At 41.9% G+C, this 13,531-nt stretch overlaps 1 protein-coding gene across 5 annotated transcripts in view; it reads right to left on the bottom strand.

The window, feature by feature from the left end:
• ELMO1 (engulfment and cell motility 1) overlaps positions 1–13,531 on the bottom strand; it is a 563,801-nt gene that overhangs the window by 31,269 nt on the left and 519,001 nt on the right. For all 5 annotated transcript variants that reach the window (XM_043873513.1, XM_043873512.1, XM_043873514.1 and 2 more), the window contains 2 exons: positions 10,347–10,510; positions 3,026–3,138 (listed from right to left, as the gene is read on the bottom strand). In XM_043873513.1, coding sequence (XP_043729448.1) covers positions 3,026–3,138; positions 10,347–10,510 — 277 coding nt within the window. The remainder of the gene's footprint in view (positions 1–3,025; positions 3,139–10,346; positions 10,511–13,531) is intronic.

The following is a 13,531-nucleotide window of genomic DNA, read 5'->3' as shown; positions in this document are numbered from 1 at the left end:
TAACAGATGAGGAAAGAGAAGCACAGAGAGATTTATTAGGTTGCCCAAGGCTAACCAGCTAGCAGGCAGGGAGGTAGGACATGAACACAGCGTGGTGCATCTCCCATGATTTACTGCCTCTCAGTTCTTCTGTGGTCAAAATTCCCAGAAATCCACATTTGTATATATCTCTATTGGACTAACCAAGCAGCAGAGTTGCAAATGAGGCAGACAGAATGATGGGCAAGTAGAAACTCAGGGACCTTCTAGCCAAACATGGCATGATTAAGGGCTCTACATCTGCTCCTCCCCTTTCCAGTTCTGTGGGACAGGAGGCTCTTTCCTACATTCCCCTAGAAAGTTAGTATGTAAATACACTCATCTGTGTCTACCCTGTCGGACAAGTTTAGAGGGAGTGTGGTCATGCATGGGCCCTTTGTGCTTGCTCTTTAACCAGGGATATATTTCATGGGTGTCCCCATCTCATATCTCACCTTTCTCAAAGGGACTCAAATAATTTTACACCATGTCCTCATTAATGTGTGTAAATCTGAATGGAATGTTTGGATGGGGTGATAGGAAACCAATTTCAGCACAGTCTGCTTTGAATCTCTATTTTTAAGCACACAAAGCTAGTCACCAGATTTTAAATCAATTTACCAAACCCCAAAAAGCCTTCCTTTCTGCACTTGGAAGGATGATTTTATACTAAACACAGATGGTCATGCTCCCTAGGGAGTTTAACTAATAAATTTATAGTCTAGATGCTAATCATTTTTTGCTCATTAGGTAATTCATTTTTAGAAAACCAAAAAAGTTGAACATTTGGAAATAAAGCTTTTTTAGCCAAAAAACTGTAATTATGACATCTAGAAACAGAATTATTCTAATAGAAGCTACTCATTTCAGCCTAGAAAGGGAAGTCTCGTGGTGGAGTAGACTGGAAGGTTAAATTGGCTTCTCTGAATTATTATTATATTCAGAAGAATTGTATCAATAGCTGGCCATGAATGGGGGCATTTGGTGGCATGGGTCTCTTTGCTACCTCTCCCCTCCCCACTTCTGTGCTCTCTCCCCAATGTCAAGTAAATAAAAACTTTATAAATTACCTAATGTGGGCAATACACCCTGACTATTGATTTTGCCAAAGGCAACGAGGCAATCAGGGCATATAACAGACAATCTGGCTAGCTGAAATAACAGATCATCTGATCTTGTACTCCCACTTAACGGATGAGAAACTGTGGACCTGGGAGGTCATGTGTCCTGCCAGAAGACACTCAAGTGGTTCCTCACAGAGTTGAGAAGCCTAGAACCAAGCCTACTCACCCCCAGCTCCTTGTTCTTTCCTACAGGGTCTTCCAGAATAAAAGAGTAGCTAGCTTCTACCCCCCCGTCCTGACCCCCGCTTTTTTTAGCTGCTTTCTAAGAGATGCATTCATGACCACTTTTCTTCCTCACAGTAAATTCAGGAGACAGGCATTGTTATCCCCATTCCATGGGGGAACTGCCCAAGATCACGGAGCTGGAGAGGAAGAGGCCGGATGGCACTCACGTCCTCTGGCTCCAGGGCTCCTGTTCTCCTCACTGTGCCACACTCTTTTCCTGGAGCAGCATCCACTCTGATGAAGGTGACCAAATGCAGGGGATGCAGCGAAGAAGGAGCAGTGAGTCAGTCTTTCCATGGCTGAATGGGAGAGATAAGTCCCTTCCTCCTGCTGCGAGCCTTTCTCAGTCCCAGCTGCAACTCAGCTCTTTCTTATTCTGCCCATTCTCCCCTCCTGAGGCCCAGCCTGAAGCTCACTGTCATGGTTTCTTATCCCCTGGGAATGACCTGCATTTTCATTCATCAAGGAAGTTTTGCCTTTGGACATTTCTTAATATGATTTTTAATGGGTGCGTTTGAAATACTTTGAATTTACCCAACATTCAGCACAAAGCCATTAAAAGTAAATGGCTGGGAGGATGGGTTCAGTATAAACATGAAGTGATGTATGTCATTAGTGGATGGGCTCTGTGATCAAGCAGGGCATCCATCAGGTTTCAAAAACATCTGCCAGGGTTTCTCCGGGGCCATAACTGATGTTTGTTCTTGGTACGGCTGCTAATGCTTATTCTTTTTCCTGACTGTTCCTGAATCTCTTCACCTCTCCCTGAGCCTAATATTTCAATTTTATTTTCTATTTGTTTCTAGGACAGTATGATATGAATACTTTGACTTTGCAATCAGCCATATGTCAAGAAAGCAATCAAAGGAGTTTACCTTCCTGGATAAGAAACAGCTGGACATGCTTCCCACCTACTGGAACTAGTTTAATGGCACCCATTCTGACTCAATATTTTGGGATTAAAATTTATAGAGACAATTCAGAAATTTCTCTTGCAAGATTATGAAAACTGATTCTATCCCACCTTGGTTCACTGTTACTTACAGCTATGAATAAAATATTCTGACTTGGAAGAGAATCAGTGTGGGGATTTGAAAACAAGGGCCATCCATGCTGAAAATTCCAAGATCAAATCCAACAGTGGGTGGATTCACTCCTGATAGCATAGTGAATCATTAAAAGTTAGGGCCATAGAGATGCTGGAGTTTAAATCCCTACTCTTCTGTGACTGGGCAAGTTACTTTGTACCCCACTGCTTTAGTTCCCTCACTGCCTTAGTTTATCTATCTGTAAACTGCATGTAATCACAGTAGCTACTTCATAAGATTACCGGGAAGATGAAATGCATTAACATAGGTCAAGTGAGAGCCTGGCACAGGGTAAACACTCAGTAATGTTAGCTGTTGTGGAACCACTAGTGGCAGACATGAGGCATGAAATGGTTCAGGTGATGCTTCAGTTCCATGGGTCTTCTGCTGATTTTAGATTTTGATTCTTCCTGGGTCTACATGGGAAATTAAAACTTACCTGGAATAAGTTACAGCTATTCTTCTTCTGAGTACAATGCTGCTTAGCCGACCCTTAAACCAACACCCATACCCATGTGATTCCTTAGGGAGCAGGCCACTGTTCTTCCTTGCTAGGTCTGGAAACAATACCTTGCCTCCGCCGGCAGTTGAGTTTCCTAAAGCAGGTCCCTTCTACGAGGCGGTTCAGGCGTTGTTGTTTGATCAGCTCCAAGATTTCTGGCTGAATCTTCTCCTTTAGTTCCCTGCAAAAGGATAAACACATATTCCACAACGCACCTTGAAAACAGCACTTGGCTGAAGGGGCACCAAGGCAGAGAGGGCAGGTGCGTAAAAGCGCCATCTTTTCCCAAACATCCCCAGACCTCCTAGGTTGGCGCTTTAGAGAATCATTTATTAAGCATCAGTAAACAGGGTTATATTCTGCAGTAACTGCATAGATTCTCTGACATTTACAGAATACCCACAAGAGCACCAATCACTTCAGTGACGTTTTTCTAGACCGACGTCTCCAGAGACATTTTGTCTCTTGTTTTATAAAGTCACAGATACAAATTTATGCAAAAATTCATTTACTGCTTCTGAAACAATGAATCTCTGGTCATATTCTACTCCTTATAGCAGATAAACTAGACTACATTTGTGATCTGACCAAACAGGAGTGTTGGACAACCATGGGGTGACTACGATACAGCAAACACAGTGTGGGTGAAGCAAAGACCACCTACAAAGGGGAATAACATATCATCCAAGATTTCAGCCCACAGAGATTGGGATGATGAGGGCATAAATTAAGGATTATTTGCATCTTGTCTCAGGCTAATACAATGTAACTTAGGTATATGCTGTAAAGATATAATAATAGAGTACAGTGGGTTGTAAACCTTTTTTTTCAAGAGCAGAGATTTTTTTTTATCCTGTGAAATTTTAGGTAGCACCCTCGCATTTGAGTATATTAAAGCTAGAGTTTTTCTAGTTGAGGATGTATAGAGAGACCTAGAGTCTAGCCCTCAGAGCAGTATTGAAAGCACTGACCCAAACTCAAAAGACTAGGATTTCCATCAAGGCTCTGCTCATGATTGGCATTTCATGTAGCTCCTCTAAGCTTCTCCTCATCTGTAAAATGAGAATACGAATGTTTCCTTCCAAAGGGGACAGTGTGAGTGTAAGTGAGCTGTGAGCACTGGGCAGGAATGCCAAGTGTTTCTGGATTTGCTTAGATAACACTCTTGCATTTCCTCAGGACAAACATTTCTTGTGCCCATAACACACTGTAGCCAAGGCTCACATTTTTCATAAGCTTCAGCCTTAACGCTGGGCTCACTCTGGATGGTAGGCAATCTATCTTCACGTGGTATTCTGTTCCCAGGTATGAAAGGCACTACACATTCAGTCAGTGTGTGCTATGAGCCAGGCAGTGTACTAGGCAAATGTAGTTCATTTAACTCCCTTCTCTCCTCCCCACCAAAGAACCCCCAACTTTGGGGAACAGGTATTATCATCAGTCCCATCTCACAGATGGAGAAACAGCTTACAGAAGTGAAGCCCTGAATAGGAATACACAATTAAGTGTTTCTTGTGCAAACTGCTTCTATTCACTCTTGAGAAAAAAAATAAAGAATAAAAAGTGATATGAAAGGATCTGGCCATCTCACCAGGTATGCTAGTAAGCTGTTGATATATATTTGGACTTAAATCACCTCAAATACCAGGGCATTTGACACTGTTCCATCTGACCATTTTTAAAGCTGAATGTGGATATTCACCCCAATGATACAGCTTGGTGGGTCTGCTCCATGTGCATTTACTTTTCTGATGTGGGTCTCATCTCAGGCATTCAGATCACTAACATTATCTATTATCAGCATTCAGTTTTTGTAGAATGGACTCAGAACTGCAGTTTTGATGAACCCTGCTCTGAATGGACAAGAAGGTGGGAGGCAGCCAAGGTAGTCACACATGAAAATAAATCACTGCTCCTGGCTTCAAGTTGGGGTAATGACGTGGAGAAATCATGCGAGAGAGAAACTGGGAATTTCATCAATTCTTAGGTTAGAGATGCATCTTTAAAGAATAGTTTTCCTAGGCTAGAGTTAGCTATTAAAATGGAGATGAAGATGCAGAGATGAGGACCAAAAGGAGGAATAACTGAAAGATCTTTATGATTTACGATTTTTAGTGTAAGAGCCAGATGTTGTTATCATAGCACCTTCTGTTATGAACCATCTTTGGGGATGGACTGTCAGAGTAAGTGGATCTGCTGCTACAAGGGTTACCTTTTCTTGTTATGAACCCCAAGGACCCCAAAACGTGTTTAGGCAATGAAGAAAATGGAAGAGCTTTTTTCTTTTTTGTAAGTGATGTTCTCTTCTTTCCTGCAAATGGGCTCAGTATCTACAAAATTCACTCATATTAGGAAAATATATATAATCCCTACATGGTGTTTCTGTGAATGAGATACGACCTCTAGGGGAATCCTGGTAATAACCATGGGCTGGAATTGAGCTTTGAGATCCTCAGCTTGGGGCCCATGAGGCCAAGGTCAGGGGTTCAATATTTATCACTTTGATAAATATTCCTCTATTTCTAGCTAACAGCTTTGTAAATAAATAAAAGGAGGAAGATTAAAGGAGGTAGAATAAATGAGTGTGTAAAGAGCAGTTCAAAGTCTAGCACTGTTTTTGGAAGAGGATTCCAAGTCTAAGTCCAATGAGAACAGTGACATATGCAGAGGACAGACAGCACCACTAGACTGGTGAGCCTCCTTCCTGGACCTTGTGTTCATCTAGAACAGAGGTTGCATTGAACACTGGCATTGGCTATGAAAGCTATGAGCAAAACTTGTGACCAGTCTTTAACAAGGATGTAGATTTGCAGGTCAGCCTGTAGCCATATTTCTGGCTCTGTTTTTCCTTTTTCTTCTTCACCTACTTTTACTGTACACTCCGAGATAAGATGAGGTGTAAGCAAATATATTCACAGTGTCAGTTTTACCATTTCTATATTGATAGTGTGACAACTTGTTAAATTCTGGTTATTGACTTATAATAAGAGTGACTATTTCTCAGAGTGTTTGTTAAGTGCAGGGCATATACTAAGGGCTCTTCATGTATTACTTCATTGAGTCTTCTGAACAACTCAACAATGTAGACATTTTATCAACTTTATTTTTAGAAATGAGAAAAACAGTTTAGAATGGGTGACAGAACTTGACTGAGGAGCCACATTTGCAAGTGATGGCCTGGGAATCTGATCCCAGGTCTGTTAGCTCCTGGGTCTGCGTTTTCCACATTTTGCTACTCTGCTTCCATGGTGTTTGTCCCTGCAGCTCCCCTCCCCCCAACATCATGGCAAATGATCTATCTGGGGGCTTTTTAAGCTTTTTATATCCATTAACTCAGATCAATTGTGCGAATGAATTTATCCTCCCTGTAGTCACACGAAGTAGAAAGTAACAAATACCTCCTTCTGAAATAATTAAGTCAAGAGCTAAGAAAGAAAACAGGGCTTCTTCAACCCACTGAATACACAGTCTTCCAAAATATTTGTTCACCCAGAGTTTGCATTGTTCTTCTCAGGAAATATAAACATTATAAAAATGAGATGCACGCCTCGAGGGATCTGCGTGGCTCTGAGATTTGCTCCCACTCTGTGGGCAGCAGCCAGGCAAGGGGGAGAGGATGGTCAGCAGTGTTCCGCACCAGAGATCAACCATCCCACCCAGCCACTGCCCAGTCTACAAAATGAAAAGCTTTACCTGGATGACTTTAAAGTTGCCTTTCAGTTCTAAAATATGAATTCCTACGCCCCAAGCTTGGGTTAAATGTGTCTCCTGTGTGCTCTTGTGACAACCCATCCACCTGCGCTTCCTCTCACCTGGCACTGAGCACAGTCCCTGATAACCCCTGCTAGTCTCAGCTTTAAAGCCTGGCACAGCGACAGCCAAGTGTCTCTGCCTGTCCCAGCACCTCGGGACCTTGCAGGAAGGAGTTACTCAATACACACTTGTTAAGTGAATGAATGAATGAATACAATCATACATGGTTCTCTGCATTTTCTTTGTTGTGGGTTTATCCCATGAGCCACTGTGGCAGCATTTAGACTTCATCCAACTACAACAATGAGTTCCTGTCTAGCAGATCATTCTAACAGACCGAGCATCATTGGAGAAGCAGCTGGAGGCTGGTAGCCTCCTGCCTACTTCAGGGGCCAGGATAGGGACCAGGCTGGTTCATGGTCTCCCCCATGAAATAGCTCTGACAAGTTTTTATGACTTTACCAGAGCTCTGGTGGACCATGGTGCTTTTTAGTCCCATGCCCAAGTGATGATGCCAATGTATATACATACAGGAGATTTCTTTTGTATTTTCATAGCTTCTCTCTGTACAATAAGCATAAAGGTATATAATAATAAATGTAAAGACAAGAGTTTCTTATAAAAAAGGGAAAGAAAGGGAGATGAAACTTCAGAACATCATAGCAGAGCCTTGAGAAGTAAAGATATGAAGTCAAAGCAGGAGCAAAATGTTTGTACTTGACACGCACTTAACAGTCTTATTTGGAACAAAGTCATGGTCAAACATTAATTTAGAATCACTTGGCCTTTTGTACTTAACTGAAGTGGTCCCTTTAGACTCCTTTTAGGCTTTAAGAATTGTTGTCAAAAGCATAATAGAACTTTCTTGTATTCACACATCTGACGAAACAAACATTATGAAATCCAACATTTCAGTACTGTAGGTCCCAGGATGGGGCAAAGGGCCTCTGTCCCTCCTTGCAAAAGAGAAACTGCATCAGGTATCACCTCATACCAATCAGAATGGCCATCAATGAAAATCTACAAACAATCAATGCTGGAGAGGGTGTAGGGAAAAAGGAACCCTCCTATGCTGTTGGTAGGACTATAAATTGATACAGTCACTATGGAGAACAGTATGGAGGTTCCTTAAAAACTAAAAATTGAACTACCAGAGAATCCTGCAGCCCCACTCCTAAGTATATGTGTGGAGAAAACTATAATTCAAAAACACATATGCACCTCTATGTTCACGGCAGCACTATTTACAATAGCCAAGACATGGAAACAATGTAAATGTCCATTGACAGAGAAATGAATAAAGAAGATGTGGTACATATATACAAAGGAATACTACTAAGCTATGAAAAAAGAATAAGAAGAATAAAATAATGCCACTTGTAGCAACACGGATGGGCCTAGAGATGGGCTAAGTGAAGTAAGTCAAACAGAGGAAGAAATATCATATAATATCACTTATATGTGGAATCTAAAAAAAAAATGAATTATATAAATGAACTTATACCCAAAACAGAAATGGTCTTATATGTGGAATCTAAAAAAAAAAAAAAAATGAATGATATAAACGAACTTATACCCAAAACATGGTCACTTGTGGTTACCAAAGCAGATGAAGGGGATAAATTAGTAGTTTGGGATTAAAAATATACACACTGCTTTGCATAAAACAGATAACCAGAAAGGACCCACTGTATAGCATAGGGAAATATATTCAATATTTTGTAATGACCTATAAGGGAAAAGAGTATGAAAAAGTATCTATCTATCTATTACTTTGCTATACACCTGAAACTAACATGACATTGCAAGTCAACTATGTTTCAATAACAAACTCTTTTAATTAAAAAAAAAAGAAATAAACTGCGTCTCTGAGGAGTCAGCTGTTTATTCAAAGCTCTTTCTACTTGGTATTCAGGGGCTGTTATCTTCTTCTATTAATAGCTGATGACCAAAGCAAAACCCCAGCTCTGCCTCTCATGAGTGCTGCCTGCTGCTTGATGTGGGTATGGCTTAGGTTTTACATAGATGTGAGCTGCCCAAGGGGCTTCCCAGGTAGCTCAGTTTTAAAGAACCCGCTTGCCAATACAGGAGATGTAGGAGACGTGGGTTTGATCCCTGGGTCAGGAAGATCCCCTGGAGGAGGGAATGGCAACCCACTGCAAATGACAACTTGCTCCAGTATTCTTGCTTGGGAAATTCCATGGACAGAAGAGCCTAGCAGTGTACAGTTCATGGGGTCCAAACTGTCTCAAGCAACTGAGCGACTAAGCATGCATGAGCCACCAAAGGCCCCTCCCCTGCTGCCTAACCTCATTCCCCAAAAAGCCCACAGTTCTGCTCTGCAGCTTCTAATAATGCTTCTTAAGGCTTGAAAACAAACACAGAGTAGATGCTATAGCTTGGCTATGTTTTTTTCTGTGCATTTTTTAAAACTTCATCTTAGCCTTGTACTTGGCAAAGCAGCTCTGGTAGGGGAAATGAAGAATTAGGTACGGGATCTGTGGGCTGGCTCCTACACTTGCCAACAAGGTCCTTTCCTCTCTAGACTATATTCTGGTCCTCAAGTAGAAATAAGACTTGCCTTCCTCACACAGGTGTGAGGACATGATACGGCATAAGGAACACAAGGAGGTACTTTGCAAATCGCCAAGCACTAAACATATCAGATAAATTGAAACAAGAAACAGAAAGCAGGGATAAAGAAAAGGAATCAGAGAGAGAGATGTTGACGAGGTGCTTCATGACACCAATGATGTAAGATGGTTTCATAGGAAAGTTCAGAAGAAGCCACGTTCAGTCTTTCGAGGGAAGTATGAGAGTAAATATCAAACACATTCTTTACTTCCCATCCTGTTTCCTATTTTCTTCCCTATGAAGCATAAGGTAACAAAACTGACCTAGTTCTAAGAAAAGGACACAGGAAGATAAACAGGTCAATACTAAGATAAGATAAAGGAAACAACAGTCTAAAACTGTGTTCACGTTCAAGGTTTAGAACATCATAAAGATGGAGATGAAATTACACAACCATTGCAAGTGCACCTGATGCAAAATCCTAAGAAAAGGAGCCCCCTGATTCTTCACCTCAGGCCTCTGGGTTGATAGCTACAAGAGATGTTCTGCTGATAGCCACATGAGATGTTCTGATGCGAGGCAGAGCCAGTGGGGCAGGGAGGCAGTAGGTTGCTCCGTTGCAAGCTCATGCTCCCTCCCACTTATGACACTTCAATGTTCCTCTTGTTTTAATTATTGCTAAGTCTCATTCTGGCTGAAGCAGAACATCTTGCCACTCAAGAGTGCCTATATAGACTATAGCTTTATGGACAAAACAAAAAAGATTGTCCCAAGTATTAGAAAAGTTTCCAGTCTTTTCAGCTGCAAATCCTTAGAGGACTCAGCAGTAACTGGGTCACTTCTTGGTTTAGATCCTCCTGCCAGCACCTCCTGCCTCCACCTCCCCGTAGCCCACCCCTGCCCAGCCTTTCTCAAGGAGTTGCTGAGACTTCAGGAACTGAGTAGAGATCTTTCACTGGTTTTCCATAAACAGACTGCAACACAGCCCAGCTGGGTGACAGGCTTTCACCCTAGAAATGGTGCGTCAGAGCTGTTAAAAGGCAGGGGTCAGAGGTAACTTACAAAATCGGGCGAGACTGGAAATCTTCCTGGTTCATCCTCTCAGACTGGCGGATTTTCAGGATTTCTGTGTAGCTCAGGTTCTGCAGTTTGCTCTTGAACTGGTCCAGGGAGCTAGGCTTGGTTGTAAGAGCTCTCATAACCTGTTCCTTCACCACCTGCATTACCTGTGAGATTGAAGGAAGACCATAATTTTCCTGGGGATTGTCCTTACCCATTCAGAAAAACCTTCTGAACAGATTATGTTTCCCTAGCCCCCTTCATTTGCAAGTTCCCTTCATTTGCACTTTTGGCCCTAACTTGGAGCGTGCTTTTCCAAAGAGTCAACTACTATGATATACAGCTTCCATTTCCTCCTATACTATTGGAATTGCAAGGAAATGGTGGATTGACTAACTTTGAATTGGGAAGGGAGAGGGAGACTTAGGGTGGGAGGGTATATACCTATTCATTTGCTCGATATATTATATGACTGTAGACAATGCAAAGTCAAGAACAAAAGGAGTCTAAGCAACAGCTAGAAGTATGCATAATCATTTTTTTCCAGGAGAAACTCTCTGAGACACAATTAACTCTGGAAGTTTGGTTGGCACTGGTTCAAGTGAATGTGAAATAATACCTACACCTGTCCCTCCTGGATTGCTTTCGCCATGGAGTTAAGGTCTGAGTGTTCATATAGATGATATATCCAGAAATGTGCATGTGGTATTGCCTCTCTGAGCCAGGCACTAAAAAAAGAGGTCTATTGAATTAGAACTGACACATCCCAGTGGAAGCCTCAAGAAAAAAGAAGAATATGGTAACTGGCTGCTTCGGGACAGGTCCAGACCACAAGGAGGCAATTAACCATTGCCTCTATTACTGTGGATTCATCTTCATCCAAATATCTAGAGCAGGAAAAGACCAGAAAACACACAGAGGCATCCAAGAGACTGTAACCTTGCTGCTTCTTTTCTTCAAATCCTCCATTACAAATGTTAACAACGATTGTTACCCTTGATAACATACCTACTATGAGCCAGATACTATGAAAGGTATTTCATACATATTCTTTATTTTAATCTACTCAAATTCAGGATGTAGGTATCATCATTATTCCTATATGCAGACACTGAAGCTTTGAAAACTTTAGTCCAAAATTCTATAGATGACTGATAGGTGGTTGAGCTGAGATTTGATCTTAGGGCTGACTGTAAATGCTGTATTTTACTGCCTTCATACCAACATTCTGAGGTCATCTGCAACTTAAAAATAAGAGTAGATCACCAATGCACCTCAATTATGTGCTAGGTTCAGTGTCAGGCACTTTGCTGTTCATCAACTCATTTAATCCTCTTTTCAATACAGTAGAGTATATGTTTTTACTACTACTTTAAAGATAAGAAAATGGACTCAACATTGGGAAAAGAATCTGAAAAAGAATAGATATATGAATATGTATAATTAATCACTTTTCTATACAGCTGAAACTAACACAACACTGTAAATCAAAAAGTACAACATTTAAAAAATATATAAGAAAATGGTTGCTGAAAAGGATTGAGAACTTCTCTAAGGTCACACATATCTAGTTGAAACCTAAGATACCTGTATGGTGAACAGAACATACACAGTGTTGAACAGCCCTGGGGTACCACCTATCCCATCATGATGAATGTGATCTCAGTATGCTCCTATGGCTTCTAAAAAGTTATTCATGCAACAATTCAAGCACAGTAGATAGTAACTGCTCACTGATGGGAAAAAAAAGTATTAGCTGCTCAGTCGTGTCTGACTCTTTGCGACCCTATGGAATGTAGCCCACCAGACTCCTCTATCTACGGGATTCTTCAGGCAAGCATGCTGGAGTGGGGTGCCAGGCCCTCCTCCAGGGCATCTTCCTGACCCAGGGATCAAACCCAGGTCTCCTGTGCTGCAGGCAGATTCTTTACCATCTGAGCCACCAGGGAATCCTACTCACTGACTAGTCCCACTAAAATGCCGATATTTCATGAAATTTTATTGAACAGAAATATCAGTCTTATAGCATGGAAAAGACTGTGGCAACCAGAACTTTCAAACCCGAGTGATGGCCAGGTGATGGGGAAAAAATCTCACCACCTCAAGTAATATTAGGCAGCTGAAATGTCCTCCACACACTGGACAGACTGTTGCACTGGCTGAGCTCTGTGTAATGGCATTGCCCCTCTCTGATGGTACAGGGTGCCTTCTCCAAGCAGATGTCTCTCCCATAGCCGTCCTGTTACAAATAAGGACCTGTCCAGGGATCTGCTGGGGTCCAGAGGCATTGAGACGCAGAACAAGAAAATGAATCCTTCTTGGTAGCAAAACCAAATGTGCCCTCAGAAAAACCAGAGCCTTGAGGGAACCCATAAGGGTTCATAAGGAACCCATAAGGGAACCCATAAGCCCACGAGTCCCCTCAACTCAGGGATGTCTGATAGCTCACTCTTCGGTCATCTGCATGCACACTGCTTGCCCTGCCCTCATGTAACCAGGAGTCCCATGTCAACCACATTTTCCTTTAGTCAACTGAACACGGCTGAACCAAGGGTAAGATGAGTCATAGGTGGCCAGGAGACAAACAGGTCTGTCTATTTTCAAGTGCTATCAACCCTTATTTTTCCTTATATGCTTCTAACCTTTAAGAATCCATGCTCACAGTAAGACTACCCACTACTAGGTAATCTATTCGCATTTTCATAGGGACTATCAGGCAAGAAGTATTTTATCACAAGAAATAAATCTAATTGCAGGAATCTTGAGAAACTTCAGAAGAAAATGTGAAGGATGACAGATCTATAGCATTCACTATGGATCTGCTTTATCCAGCAGGCAACACTATTCTCAGAGGACTGCCTGCCATGCTTGCCCTGTAAAGAAGAGGTTGCTGGTGACAACACCGATGTAAAGGCATGAAGGGAACTGTCCTCCAGTCCACTGACTCATGGGACTTTCTGGGGCCATGGCTGGATTGCTCTCTGCAGTGTAATTCCACTGGTTATTAGGATTACCATAAGTCAGACTATATTTTAAAGAATATTTTTATTTATGTCTTTGGCTGTGGTCGGTCTTAGTTGTGGCACGTGGGATTTTTATCTGTGGCATGTGGAATCTAATTCTCTGGCCAGGGATTAAGCCTAGCCCCCGTGCATTAGGAGTGCAGTTTTAGCCAATGGACCACCAGG

Source organism: Cervus elaphus, chromosome 18, assembly GCF_910594005.1.
Source record: "Cervus elaphus chromosome 18, mCerEla1.1, whole genome shotgun sequence".
Classification (NCBI taxonomy): Eukaryota; Metazoa; Chordata; class Mammalia; order Artiodactyla; family Cervidae; genus Cervus; species Cervus elaphus.
Note: the sequence above shows the minus strand (reverse complement) of the source record. Positions and strands in the feature narration are given on the sequence as shown.